The following is a 15,741-nucleotide window of genomic DNA, read 5'->3' on the forward strand; positions in this document are numbered from 1 at the left end:
AAATAATATAAATCAGTGTCTATATTTTGTAATTTTGCTGTTATTTTTTAGTAGTTTAAAACCATCCAGGTTCACTTAATTTTAACAGATTCATAATTTAAGTAAAACATTTTAAGATACTAACTTTTTAATCATCCTTATCTTTTAAAATTTCCCTACTATTACCTACAAACAATAGGTAACAGAGCTTTTTACCTCTGCTTTCATTCTTTAGTAACATTTCCTCACAGCTTGAATAAAACATAATATTTACAAAAATAATCATTGTAATACAAGCTCTATTTACTATTTTATAGCCACCCCCTACAACTTCCTACAAAGCTCTTTTACCCTCTTTGTTTAAAATTTCAGGATTTTTTGGGGGGTAGAGAAAATGCATTCTGGAAGGGACACCAATTAAAAGTATTAAGAAAAATAAATTAGACTAATCTTTCTTTCAATATTCGACAGTAAAAGACCCTAACTAATGTTAATTAAAAAAACAAAAGCTAAACCACAGGCTGCAACAGTTCACACCCTGAAAATGTGGCCTATTTATCTTGAAAACATATAATCCATAAATAAATACAGATAAAACACAAAATTCACATTTAATATTCAGTCTTTAAATCCAGAATTTTGCCAAACTGTCTCATTATCATTTTCATTTCAAAATCTATCTTATATTTGAGAAAAATAGCTTTCATCTTCTGATAGTCTAAAAATAGACTCCTACTGTCTTTTTTACAAGAAACAATTACACTTGGTTATGAACCCGACCATATTAGCCACATCCTCAATACCTAAAATACTTATTTAACCCGATTTTTGGCAATCAAAATGATAACTAAATATACAAAAAAAAATCTTACCTATATGCTGCATTTTCTTTCAAATGCAAAATGGTTAGATTCCCCTTCTACTTAATCAGTAGAGGGTCTGGACATTTTTCAGTCTGACTTGCAAATATTTGCTTTCCCTCTTAGGGCATAGCATCCGCAGGGTTATACAGCACTACTTACATTCTCTTCCACATAAAAATCAGACATTACATGAAAGGAAAAGAAAGACAGCCCATTTCAAAGCATCTGGCAAACCTCCATTGGCAACCTGCCAAGCCTCTGCTAAACCTTCCTGTCTTTCCGAGCATGCTCACTTAAAACCAACAGCATGTTACTATGGCAACTCTGTAGGCAGCCTGTAAGTATGAACCGCCATTCTGATTTCAGAGTGTAAAAAACCAAATACTGCAGAGGAAGTAAAAGGAAAGAAACAGCGTATATAATTATACTCATGATATTTCACAGATACATATTTGTATATGTAAAACAGAAACAAACATCCCACATTTTTCCAGGCAAATATTTCACATGCTCAAATAAGTCCTTTTTCAATAAATTCATTCTCTTTGTTTTGCCCCTAAGCCCCTTGACCTAATAACATCCAAAAATGTACTGGACAATCTGTTATATTTAACAATACTGTTGAATAAGTAGACAATATTCATATAAGCAATTATGTGATACTCTATGGATGATTTCCTACAATTGTATTTTAAATGACATGGCAGTATTACAAAGAAAATCATTTATACTTGTAAAATATAAGCTAAATTTTTTTTCTATATTTTCTCAAATAGCCAAATGAACTTTTCTTCGGGTTTGGATAGAATTTTTTACCCTGAAAAAGATTTTGAGGTTATCTCTTAACCCCTACCAGGATTCTCTAACCAGACTTGAGTTCAAATCCCTATCCTCCACATTTCAATTGTGACACCTTGGAAAAGTTACTTAACCTTTATGAATCTCACCTCATCTTTAAAGTAGGATAACAGTTATTTCATATGGCAACAGTTTAAATGAAATAAAATACTTAAAAAGTACATTTCTTTCCTCCTGGGTTATTTGGAAAAAACCCTAAGAAAACAAATATTAATTTGTGGATAAAACTTGATAAACACTTCCTTGTCACTTCTAACCCCCCCAAAACTAGTGCTGATTTACATACTGAGTTATGAGCCAAAAAGCTCCCTCAACCCTCAAATCAACTTGAGCTAGAAATGGATAAAACAAGTGACAGGGAATCTAGAACAGAGGGTAAATACATGACGGTATTATTATTACTCGAGAGCATTAAAAGTGTTCACATTTGCTATAAACATGAAATTATACCTACCACCTCCTCTTCTTCCTTTTTGGCTTCCTTTTCCTTTTCTTCATCATTTTCTTCAGCAGGACCATCTTCATCATCACTACTGGATGACTCAAGGATTTCACTTATATCCATTTTCCAATTATCAGGAACAATTCTAGTTTTTAAGAAGACACTTGCTTTCTGTAGCCCTACGAGTGAAAATGTACTTCAGCAGTTGCTATGGAATTAACAGCACAGAATGACAGAAAAGGCATGACATTCAGAATCAGAAGATCTGAATTCAAATTCAGCATGTATAAAATGATGCGGTAAGGTTGAACATATTTCTTAAGCTATAATGTTATATAAATGTTTGTTATTACTTTAGGGAGTACTGTTAGAAATCTTAATGGCAAAATATTAAAGTTAAACTTTTCTAAAAATTATGAATCGAATATTTTATCCATACATTTAAAAAACTACCATTAAGGTCTGGGGATGTGACTCAGTGGTAGAGCAGTTGCCTAGCACCCATGAGGCCCTGGGTTCAAAGCCAACACCATTTAATAAAAAAAAAAAAAGCAACTCTGCCATCAGATAAGAGCGATAATCAACTCTAAACAGTAAAAAGGGCACCCGAGAATATTCGATCTGGCTTTATTCATTGAGAAATAAGGGATTTCATTCATTTTGAAATAAGGGATTGATTCCTCCTATTTTACCTGGTTTAGTGGAGAGCTCTGATTCTGGTAGATTGAGAATGTCTACTTCCTTAATATCTTTCCTTGCTATAGAATAACTAATAACAGAAAAATAAAGGGGAGGAAAACCACTTATTAAATAAAATTTATGACTTCAGTAGTTTATATTAAAAAATGAAAAATATAAAACCCCAAATCAAATTTATTTTGCTTATAAAAGTGTTTTAAAAGTCTAAGACCATGCATATCCCCATCTTTAATAAAGGATCAGAGAGAATACAAGCAAAGCTAGTATCTTATTTCTGAAGTTTTATATACTCAAAGTACCACTAATTTGAGAGCCTTAAATCCATATAACCCTCCTACAGATAGTGCAGGGAAACTGATAATAAGCATAATATTTCCAACACTTGTAGATAGTGATGCTGTTATGGTTTGGATGTGAGGTATACCCAGAAAACTCACATGTGAGCCAATGCAAGAAGGTTTAAAGGAGAAATGATTGGGTTACGAGAGCCTTAACCCTACTGGTGAATTAATCCCCTGATAGGATTAATTGAATGGTAACTGAAGGTGGATAAGTTGTGGCTGGAGGAGGTGCATCATTGAAGGCATGCTTTGGGGGAATATATTTTGCATCTGGTGAGTAGAGTCTCTCTGCTTTCTAATCATCATGTGAGCTCTTTCCCTCTGCCACAATCTTCTGCCATGATATTCTGCCTCATCTCAAGCCCCAAAGAATGGAGCTGGTTGCCTATGGACACAGACACCTGGAACCATGAGCCTTCAAATAAACTTTTCCTTCTCTAAAATTGTTCTTGTCAGGTCTTCTAATCACAGCAGTGAAAAAGCTGACTGAAACAGATGCTTACTTTAATGTTCAATATTTCTTAATTGTTAACTAATTTTAATTTAAAAAAAATTACTCAAAACTAATACTTAAGTATCTTTACTATGAGATATATTATGGTATTAAATTTTTTTGGAGAATTATACTTAATAAATGTATGCATTAAATTTCTCCTTTTTTTAAAAAAAAAAAGAAAGAAAAAAACTGAGGGAAAACTTAGGGAAGTTTCCAACAGTCTGGTTTTTAATCAGAAAGTCAAAATAATTATTCTAGTACTATAAACTCTATTAAAAATAAGTTCATAGTTCATAATATGAAATGGTCATGATAAAAATAGTTCTACAATTAAAGATAAATCAATGCCTTGCTTTATTTAGAAAATAACATTTTCTTAATATTGTTTTCATATCAGTAAAAAATACCCTACATTACAAAAACTCAAAACTTATAATAACTTCTCAGTTAATAAGTGATTAGAATTTTAAAAATAAAAACACAGTGAAGTGGGTCTATTACTGATTCTACTTTTTATTCTCCCATGTAAAATTATTAAGTGATTCATTACTTACAATTTAGAATCGATAAATGATCGAACTAAACACTGATCCTTTTTCACTGTGATGTCATCATTACAGCTAGGAGATATTACCTGAAATATAAAATAAAGAACTAATGATCCCTATTTCCCTTGTTTAGTAAAAGAATATATTTTTTAAAAGAATACCTCTGGTCCCCTAACTTCTCAAATGGATTATACTTTACAAGAAATAGCTCCATTATAAATAACTTCCATTATTAATGAACTGTTTAGCAATAAAAAAAACAAACTCTGGATAATATGTAAAAAGAATAACTGATAAAATATACGTTAAAATGTGACCTTTACTTTTAAAATATTTAGGATTTATCTAAGCTAAATAATAATTCATTTTTTGACCAAAAAATAAAATTTATGAAGGTGTGATCTGAGATGAAAATCTGGCACCAGCTAGGTGTGGCAGTGAATACCTGTAAAGCCAGCAATTCAGAAGACTGAGGCAGGAGAATCAAAAGTTCAAGGTCAGCCTTTGCAACTTAGGGAGACCCTGTCTCAAAGTAAAAGGGGCTGGGGATATACCTCTGTGGTAGAGCGAGCCTGGATTCAATCCCCAGTATCTCAAAAAGGGAAAAAGGAAAAGAAAATATGGACACATTATAATTTTTAAAAACATACTTCAATCAGCATCTATTTTAAAATATGGCTTTTGTTAGAAACGAAACAAGAAACACCTAAGAACCTTTTCTTACCAGGGCATGTATAATTTTTTTTTTTTTTAAAGAGAGAGAGAGAGAGGTTTTTTTTTTAATATTTATTTTTTAGTTTTCAGTGGACACAACATCTTTATTTTATTTGTATGTGGTGCTGAGGATCGAACCTAGCACCCCGTGCATGCCAGGCGGGCGTGTTACAGCTTGAGCCACATCCCCAGCCCGGCATGTATAATTTTTAATAATTAAAACAAATTTTTAAAAATCTAAACAAAAGGGAACTGGGGATATAGCTCAGTTGGTGAAGTGCTTGCCTTGCATGCATGAGGCACTGGGTTCAAACTCCAGTACCACCAAAAAAATAAAAAGAAAAAAGAAAAAAAAAATCTAAACAAAACACTTTTTTTAAAATTTATTTTTTAGTTTTAGGTGGACACAGTATCTTTATTTTATTTTATATAGTGCTGAGGATCAAACCCAATGCCTCATGACTGCCAGGCGAGCACGTTACTACTTGAGCCACATCCCCAGCCCTAAATAAAATACTTTTTAACTTTTAAAAATAACAAATGTCTTAATGCTTACTAGTAAATAATTTCTGAATACTTCATAGAATTTATATTTTAAAAAAAATTAAACTGGGTGTGGTGGCACACGATGATAGTCCTAGTTGATCAGTAAGTGGAGGTAGGAGAATCACTCCAGCCCAGGAGTCCCAGGCCAGGCTGGGCCACAAAGCAAGATCCCATCTCACAAAAAGAGAAAAAAGCCAGGTGCAGTGGTGAACACCTTTAATCCTAGTGACTTGGGAGGCTTAGGTAGGAGGATTGCAAGCTCAAGGCCAGCCTCAGCAACTTATCGAGGGCCTAAGCAACTTAGAGAGACCCTGTCTCAAAAAATAAAGGTCTGGGATGTAGAGTTCAGTGGTTAAGTGCCTCTGGGTTCAAATCCCAGTACAAAAAAAAGACTCGTGATAAATTACTGAAATACACCTGTTCATGAGTTCCCCAATACTATCCTCTCTCCTACAATCTAGCACTATACGTAGACTTTTTATGCACTGTCCAACACAGTAGCATTGAGTTACACAGAACTGAGCACTGGATTTGTAATCTTTTTCATACTGTGCTGGGGATCACACTTAGGGCCTCGTATGTCCTAGGTAAGTGCTCTACCACTAAACTATACGTACTCCCAGTCCCCAATTTTATTTAACATTAACTAAGCTACATTTAAACTTAAATAACCCATACAGTTCATGACTATTTTATTGCACAGTATACATCCAGATTATTAAATATTCTTGGCAGTCACATCTTGTCTTAACAACAAATGGAAGAAAATGTTTCTTTGGTAGGTACTGGTAATTCTTAAGACTAGTATTATAGCTGTACCTACCCTAAAGATCTAAAAGCATAACTGAGGAGCAAACAAAAGAAGACATACAAAAAGAACAAAATGGGGATAAGCACAGTGATACCACAAGGCACAAGATAGTATGCAAATACCTAGAAGGAAGAGTTAACTCAAGGTGGCAAGGAAGAGGTGTGGCATTAAGACTTAAAGTCTTAAAGGATGAATAGGCGTAACTGAAGGCCTCATGATCTTACGTGTGAACCATTCTAATGGCATTCAAATGGATTCTTGCCACATCCTGGCTTTGCAACAACAATGGTTCCAACACACCACTGCTTTATCAACATTCCTAAACAAGCAGTTCAAATGATACCACTCTTTTGCAAAATTCTCTGCAGAATTAAATCCAAATTCTTACAGGTTGATAAACTGTACAAAGAAACCTTACTTAGTCTTTTAAGGATCCTTCTGTACCAGATACAAATTATTTTTTCAGTCATGTTTTCTATTATTCCCCTATTCTCATTTAATACCTAACCGGAATGGAGTCCCAGTGAGACAAATTCTTTTTTTTTTTTTGTACCAGGGATTGAACCCAGGGACGCTTAGAGCCACATCCCCGACCCTTTCTTATATTAGACTTACGGTCTCGCTGAGTTACTTAGGGACTCACTGAGTTGCTGAGGCTAAATTTGAACTCCTGAGCCTCCTGCCTCAGTCTCCCCAGTCACTTGGATTACAGGCATGTACCTCCGCAATGGGCAAGACAAATACTTTTGACTCATCTCATCAAATAATACTCTTGTCTCTGCTAATTAAAGTGGGGTAAGAGCTCACAGGAATCAGGTATGTTAGTTACACCGGGGTGGGATGGGGTGTTTAGAAAACAACTGAATATCTAAGGATGGTCTCAAATATCCACTTAAAGAATGCAAAATTGATAATAAGGCAGATTCAGTGAAAACTGATTATTTATTTATTTATTGTTGAGACAAGGGTCTCACTTTGTTGCCCAGGCCGGTCTTCAACTCCAAGGCTCAAGCCATCTTCCTGTCTCAATATCCGGAGCAGTTGTGACTATGTACATGTCTTGTGCCACTGTACCTGACTGAAGGTTTATTTTTGAGAATAGGATTATCATGGTTAAATCACTATTTAAAAAAAGATTGTAACTAACTTTAAAAGTAGAAAAGTAGTCTGAATTTAGTAAAAAAAGAATTCAGGAATCAAGCTAAAGGAACCTGAAGGTACAAAAATGGATAGAGAGGCCACTGGACATATTTTGAGGCAAGAACTGAAACGTTCCAGTAAATGAGAATGAAAAAAAGGGAATAATAAAGGACAACAGTGAAATAAGATTTTTGTAGACCTGGATGACTGCTCAGGTTTTAAATCTGCACCATATTAAATTTGTGTAATGCTTTCACAATATTTCAAAAGCTTTTAAAAAAATCTATTCTAAATAAATATTTATATGGTTGATAAACTGTGCAAAGAAACCTTACTTACCAGAGCAGGATACCATTCAGTCCTCTCAACTGTAGATACCACACAAACAACTTTTCCTAATAATTCGTCATTGAGACGTTGCTTATCTTCATCTTCCTCTTCACTACTTTCTTCTTCCTTTTCATCTTCAGTACTACAAGTTAGAATAACCTGATCATTATGCTAACATAAATCATTATTCAACACAATCAAAGTGGTGTGAATTTAGTATGTTGAATTCAGCACATAATGTAGTAGACTCTCTATTCCTATTGGAACTGAGGAGATAGATACTTTCTTAGCTGCACACAAGTCATCCCTGAGCTGTCTATGGTAACTGAGCCCACTTCACTGTATCAAGTAGGTCCTCATAGAAGCCACCATCTGGGACAGAAAAGGCTAACTACACCACCATTAAGTACTTACATTTTTGAAGATTGCATTTCTGTTTTTTAATGCCAGAGGTCAGATAATAAATTTTAGTTTTCTAACCATCTATGAAAATATCTCAGGAAAACAGAGATGAAAGTTTATCTATGTAACTTATCTGGATAACAAAAGTTTATCCTAAAGTGTAATCAGTATGTATTAATTATAAGCCTATTATCTCTTTTTTAATAAAAATGTATATGTACTCCCATTTGAGTTATTGAATAATTTGATATCTTAAAAACATCCTGCATTACATTGATATGGCTGGAGTTTACTACAGGTATACAAAACCATTAATTCTTATTAAGTGGTTCAAATTCATTCAGTTCCTTATCCTGTTATGGTTTCATTCCTTCTTTTCCTCTTCATAGATGTCAAACTCAACACTGCTTTCTTTATTGTCTGTATCGATCAATCTTTTTTATCTTCTTCTAACACCTCTATTTGCTTCTCCAAATCTCCTGCACTTTTGAGAAACCAGATGACTCAACTTTTTAAAAGCATAGATAAAATAAGTGTGAGCAAGATTTCAATAAAAGTCTAAGAGACTAACCTAAGAATAAAATATTTAGATATTAATGATTTATTGAATACATGTAATACACCAAGTTCTTATTATACATGGAAAATGTATATATATTATCTAACTTCCTCCAAACTGGCCAATGCATTATCATTTCCATTTTTCTCAGTTATGAACCAAGAATAGTATCTTGCAAGTTTTGTGAACACTAGAGTAAATATATGTAAATGTACTTAATTTCACAGAGGTGAAATAATTTCTCCAAACTAACATATCTAGGAAGTAGTGGAATGGATACCTCCACTTAGGGACCCCAAAGATCTTCTATTACTTTCTGGTTTTCAACTGAAGCATTACTGACTTTGCCTTTTAAAATCTTCACTATAAAACCTCCCCACCCTCTCCTAGCAGCAATAAGTACATCTGATACTTGAGTCTTATACTTGGGTCTTGGTTTCTAACTACTATTTTCCACTAAAAGATACAAGGGTCCCTGGAGAAATGGCCAATTCCAGAGTTGAGGCAGGAAAAAAATAACATGAGGCTAAGATACTTTGTCATGCCAGAAAGTGACAAAATGCTCAAGAAATGGTGAGGATATGTTGAAAGGGCACAGAGAGGCTCCTGCTGGCTAAAACTGGGACAGCTTGAGCATCAAAATTAATTTTTAAACAGTGAATCATAACCCATTAAGTAAAATTAAAATTCATGAGTCCATAGTGATAAGGAAAAGATTTTTACTGTAGTTACATGATAGCTAAGAAATGTAGCAAACACACAAAAAAATTTTTAAAAAATCACCATTTTGGTATTATAGTAATAGGCAAAAATTATCGAATAACAAAGACCACTGAAAGTTTGATAAAGAACACAGTAGGGCTGGGGTTGTGGCTCAGTGGTAGAATGCTCGCCTAGCACAAGTGAGGACGTGAGTTCGATCCTCAGCACCACATAAAAATAAATAAAGATATTGTGAACAACTGAAAAATAAGTATAAAAAAAAAAAGAACACAGTATTTAAATAATTTTAAAGTATCATCACACAGATTCATGAGTTACAAAGGGGAAAATGGTAAACTATGATTAATTTGAAAGTTGAGAAATTTGGTAGACAGCACCTCAAGTAGGTGATCAAAGTTAATATCACCAATTATGGGAAAAACTGATAACATATACTTATAAATGCACCAGCACTGAAAACAACTCAGAATCATTTACATAGTATAACTGTCAAAAATATACAACCTGAATATAATGATGAAAAAACTATTGTGCAAACCCATATTGATTAACAGTCTATTAAAACTTGCCTATATTCTTCAAAAATGTCAGGGTTATATAAAACAAAAAAGGTCAAAGGACTTTTCCAGATTAAAGGGCATTTAAGAACCATATAGACAGGTTGATGACACCTGTGTATAAAACCAGGCACTCAGGAGGCTGAAGAAGGAAGATTTCAAGTTTGAGGCCAGCCTAAGCAATTTAGTAAGAACCTATCTCGAAACTTAAAAAAAAAAAAAAAAAAAAAGATCTGGGACTGGGGCTGTGGCTCAGTGGTAGAACGCTTGACTCATATGTGTGAAGCCCTAGGTTCAATCAAGCACCACATAAAAATATATAAATTAAATAAACATATCGTGTCCATCTACAAATAAAAAAAAAAAAAAGGTCTGGAGTTGTAGTTCAGTGGTAGAGTCCTTGCTAAGCATGAATGAAACCTTCAGTTCAATCCCCAGTACTTCCCAAAAAAATACAGTGTATGATTTTGGATTATATCCTAGAATCAGAGGGAAAAGGGAAGGGATGTCATAAAAACTACTATTAGGACAATGGGCAGAATTAAGTATAACAACATATGTGAAAAGAGAAGAATATAAAGCAAAATGTGCCCCCAAAAACATTAAAAATTGGTGAAACCAATGAAAAGTACATAAAAGTTCACTGCATTACTACTATTATTACTTTTTATTTTTTGGCAGGACTGGGAATTGAACCCTTGCACGTGATAGGCAAGTAATCCCAGTGAGTTACAGCCTTAGCCCCCGCTTTTTTTTTTAAGAATCAAGGACTGAACGCCGGGATGCTTAACCAGTGAGCCACATCCCCAGTCCTTTTTTATATTTTATTTATTTATTTTGATAATTTTTTTTAATATTTTATTTTTCAGTTTTCGGCGGACACAACATCTTTGTTTGTATGTGGTGCTGAGGATCGAACCCGGGCTGCACGCATGCCAGGCGAGCGCGCTACCGCTTGAGCCACATCCCCAGCCCCTTTTATATTTTATTTAGAGACAGGGTCTTCCTAAATTACTTAGGGCTTTGCTAAGTCGCTGAGACTGGTTTTGAACTTGCAATCCTTCTGCCTCAGTTTCCTGAGCGGCTGGGATTACAGTGCTGCATCACTGCACCCAGCATCCCAGTCATTTTTAAAATTTTACTTTGAGACAGAGTTTCACTAAGTTGCCAGCCTGGCCTCATCTTCCTGTCTTAGCCTCTTGAATAGCTGGAATGACAGAAGTGAGCCATCATGCCCAGTTTTCATTATATTATTCTTTCAATTTTTAAGTGTGAAAAATTTTGAAAATAAAAAGGTAAAAGAAATACATATACTCCATTACGAAAGGGAACTCATCATTAAGATTAAGGATTTGGGCAAAGTAATTTAAAACAAATGTAGCCTTTCTGAAAATGGAGTTATGATAATCTGAGGGCAAAGTAATGAGAATAATTAAGGATAAGGTCTACTCAAAATAAAATGTCTAACATAAGGACACAAGATGTTGAAAAAAGGTTATCCAGGTTACCCAATCAAATGTAGCCATACTGGGAAAATAACCTGTTTAATGTGGTACTAACTATAACTAAGATACCCAAATATGAAAAACTTACACTGGAAGTGAGGACCTTCTTCCTCTATTGGTTTTCTTTGCTATTACTGGAGTTCCAAAATGCTCTGGATTTGTTAATGGAAGCTGGTCAAGTGTCTGGATAAGAAATAGATGAATTAAATTCACATTTTACCTCTAGACCAATAGCTATTGTTAAACCCCAAAAGTCCATCCCTGTCACCCTACCTCACTCTCTGCAAAATGTCTCTCTCCTTTCAAACAAAGTGATGTACGCCTCAATGTTCTCTCATCACCGTCATCAAACACTGCGAGATAAGCAAAAGCTATCAGAGAATTTATGAACACAAATTAAATAAGAATGTCAGTGCAAAGACTGGTATTATTGCTATTTATTTAGAGTTTAATATTTGTTAGCAATTTTTCAGAACCCTTTAAAATGAACATACCACATTTTTTTACACTGTATGTACCAAAGAGACTAAAGTTAAATGGCTGTCCCAACTACTTATTTCCATTTGCTTTTTTAATTTCTATCACTATAGAACTACCTTTTTAACATTAGCAAACCCGACAAAGAATGAACATTAAACTTTCTTCCCTTTTAGAAGAATAAGCAAAAAAAAAATGGTTTAAAAGAAATAGTATGAGTTCTTTTGCAACAGTTATCAATGGAGTACCCCTGACTTCTTGAAGCTGTTTGACCTCAGTAATGCTATTGGCTAATGACACTTCTTCTACTTAATTGCATGATATGGAAATACTGGTTGTTAAATTTGAAAGTCCTAAGGATCAAGCTTTTCTTCTGCTAGAAAGACACTTACAAGTGAGTCAGAAATAAAGACTGAAATAAGGAAATTTCAGAAAGATACAAAGTTGTTTTTTTAAAAAAAGAAATTAAAAGAAGTTATGATCACTCAGTGAAAGTTTTTACTTTTACTACCTATTTAACACAATCATACTACTTAATTAACTATGTTTAAATAGTTCAAGAAATAAAGGTAGTTTAACAATTTCTCATTAATACTCCCCATAAAACTAACTATAGTTTTGATAATATTAATAGGTTTAATTTTGCAGAATGTACAGATTTTATCATAATATTAAGCTTATTAAGAAGAAAATGCTTTCAGAAGACATCAAATCATCTAGTATTGTGAAGAAATAAAATATAAGAAGACAGAATCCTCACCTCAGATACTTAAAATGCATATTCATACAATGGTGATTGTATATCTTATGAAAAGAACATATTCACAGGAAAGCATATATATACAAAATTATCATTATCAAGATCTAATCCTAATTTTCTTAATTCTAGATTCTTTTCCATTTTAACAGAGTAAGTTAATATTAACAAAGGAAAACTCTATAACACCTCTACTTAATAACTTAAGAATTAGTTATATTAATATCAGAATGAGAATCCTGAATTTTTTTTTAAAAAAGGATGCTTCATTAGTAAGCACTCTGCCTTCAAATCATAAACTTATTTTTAACAAGTTTTTAAAAGAAAACTTAAATAAAAGCACTTGTGTACTTATCTATTTCAACCAGTTCTCTTTCTGAGACTAAAGATATCTAGTTTATATTCTCTTATATGCAGGAGACAATAAAAGGTCCTGAAGCATATAGTCAAAGAACCACAATGATTTCACAAAAGCAGCTGTGCTATATGCTGTCCATGATCCAAAAATTGATGACTACCTGCACATACAATGACAGAATAAAACACAACATCCTCCATCAATTACATCACCAATCTGCTCTTGATTAATAATGTCCAAAATATGTACATCAAAAATCATGATGTATATGTTAACAAGTATAATAAATCACAATTCTTTCAAAATTCAAATGAGATCATTAAACTTAAAATAATTCTTCATCTTAGTATTAATGCCCGTAGTGTAAAGTTTTATAAAGAATAAAACCTTAAAGGTTTCAATTTTCCTTTATGCCTACAATGGTAAAGATAATGATACTGTGCATATACATATTTAAGTGTAGGTATGAGGAGAGAAAATGAAAATAAGGATGATCGATAATATCATATTTAAATAGCAAAGTCTTTTCACAGGGTTCTATCATTTGTCAATGGCAGCCCTAAATCAAAACATTCTGATGACAAATTTTTACAATTTATTTTCCTTAGTTTCTGTTCAAAAGAGGGTTGTGGTATGATTACTTCACAGTTTTATAAATGAACCCTTCCTACTTCAAGTAAACAAAGAGAAACAGCTTTTTTTTTAATTCACAAAACTACGCAAATGTATATATTGAAGTACTTTATACATTTGTTAAGTAATGTAACTTTTAAAGATTTTCTGAAACTCATGAAAATCCAACAACATAGTGGAGTTATTAATCTTGACATCCCTGATTACCAAAACCCTCAAAGAAGCTCCTTTGAAAGAAGTTCCTCTCTTGGCTTTCATGATAAAAGTACCATCCAAAAGAACAACAACAAGATGGAAAAGTGACTTTAGGATTTTGATAAGAGCGAAATGATTAGCTGTTGTCTAAAGTTAAGATTTAGTTCACCTTTATGGTACGACATGCCAAGAGAAAAATAGTTTAACTCTAAGGATTTAATAATCTTTATGTCTGATGTCCACCAAAATGGCAATTTGAATAGGAAAGAACATGGATGTAAGTCAAAAGTAGTATCACTGTTATTATAACACTTGATGTAAATACGAAAATCTACTTAAAAGAAAACAAAAAAGATAATATTCTCATGACAACACTAATCATAAAAAAGACAAAACATACAAACCTTAAACCTAATCTGTTAGAATTCACAATCAGAAAACAATAAGGGGTGTGTACGGAGTGCTACTGACCAAATTATATTGTTATACTGTGTGTGCATGTATGAATTTATAACAAGAAATCCCATGATTATGTAAAACTACAATGTACCAATAAAAATATGGAAAGAGAAAAAACAACAGGGGTGTAATTACTAAATACAAAAAATATTTGCCTACCTGTTATCATAACAATGATAATGTAGGACAGTAAAATAATAACAGTAAATAAAGTTATATCTTTCCAAAGATGTAATTATCTACCGCTAATTAAGCTTCTACCATATTGTAATCCACACAAAAATCTCTGCAAGTTGGGAATCATTATCCTTCTTTTATAGATAAAGAAACTGAGGTTCAGAAAGTTAACCAATGAACTATAATTAATTTAGTTAAGGAAGAATCAAAAGACATAATAAGCCGGTATAAGGAAGCATAAAATAAACCTACACAAACCTAGATGGTATAGCCTACTACACACCTACGCTACATAATATATTCTGTTGCTCTTGGGCTAAAAAAAAAGGGGAGGAAGTCAAGAATTCTGACTTCACAAAAATAAATATCACTGTTGTTATGTTTTTGGACAGCAATTAGGATTAACAGAATATTTCACATGGCTGGGATAAAAGCTTTAAAATTAAAATATATGTATATATATCCTAGGTAGAACCAATAGTTTTTAAGAAATTTACTTTTACTTGACAAACAAAAATAGTATATATTTACACTATACAACATAATGTTATGAAATACAGTATGTATACATTGGAATGGCTAATCAAGCTAACATATGAATTACATCACATATATTTTTTTTTGTGGTGAGAACACTTAGAATCTACTCTTGCACACAATAGATTTCTTTAACTTACTTAACAAATTTTGTATTGACTAACATCTCACCAATCTCTCATCCCCTGCAACCCACCACAGACCCCATAATTGCCATTCTACTCTTTTCTGAGTTTGACTTTTTTAGACTCTTCCTGTAACAAAGTTCATGTGGCATTTTTTCTTTTTGTGTCTGGCTTATTTCACTTAGCATGTCCTCCAGATTCATTCATGTTGTCAAAAGTGACTGTATTTCCTTCTTTTTCAAGGTTGCATGGTATTCCATTATGAATATATAGCACATTTTATTTATCCATTCATCTGTTGATAAAGTCTCAGATTGGTTCCATATATTGATGATTAGAAACAATGCTACAATGAATATGGGAGTGCAAATAGATTTTAGACATTCTAGTTTCATTTTTCTTTGGATGTATGATAAACACCAGTGGAATTGCTGGATAATATAGAAGTTCTATTTTAATTTTTTGAGGAACCTACATTGGCTATCCTATTTACATTCCCATGAACAAGGG

General features: G+C 33.0%; 1 protein-coding gene across 2 annotated transcripts in view; it reads right to left on the minus strand.

The window, feature by feature from the left end:
- The window catches only part of Arid4a (AT-rich interaction domain 4A), a 78,316-nt gene that overhangs the window by 48,015 nt on the left and 14,560 nt on the right, over nucleotides 1–15,741 (minus strand). For both annotated transcript variants that reach the window (XM_046461423.2, XM_046461424.2), the window contains exons 6-11: nucleotides 11,787–11,866; nucleotides 11,602–11,696; nucleotides 7,777–7,909; nucleotides 4,233–4,312; nucleotides 2,835–2,911; nucleotides 2,155–2,321 (exon numbers count right to left, since the gene is read on the minus strand). In XM_046461423.2, the coding sequence (XP_046317379.1) occupies nucleotides 2,155–2,321; nucleotides 2,835–2,911; nucleotides 4,233–4,312; nucleotides 7,777–7,909; nucleotides 11,602–11,696; nucleotides 11,787–11,866 (632 nt within the window). The remainder of the gene's footprint in view (nucleotides 1–2,154; nucleotides 2,322–2,834; nucleotides 2,912–4,232; nucleotides 4,313–7,776; nucleotides 7,910–11,601; nucleotides 11,697–11,786; nucleotides 11,867–15,741) is intronic.

The sequence above is a fragment of the Marmota monax genome, unplaced genomic scaffold (assembly GCF_021218885.2).
Source record: "Marmota monax isolate L192 unplaced genomic scaffold, Marmota_monax_Labrador192_F-V1.1 WCK01_AAM20220418_F8-fsc00001, whole genome shotgun sequence".
In the NCBI taxonomy this organism is placed as follows: Eukaryota; Metazoa; Chordata; class Mammalia; order Rodentia; family Sciuridae; genus Marmota; species Marmota monax.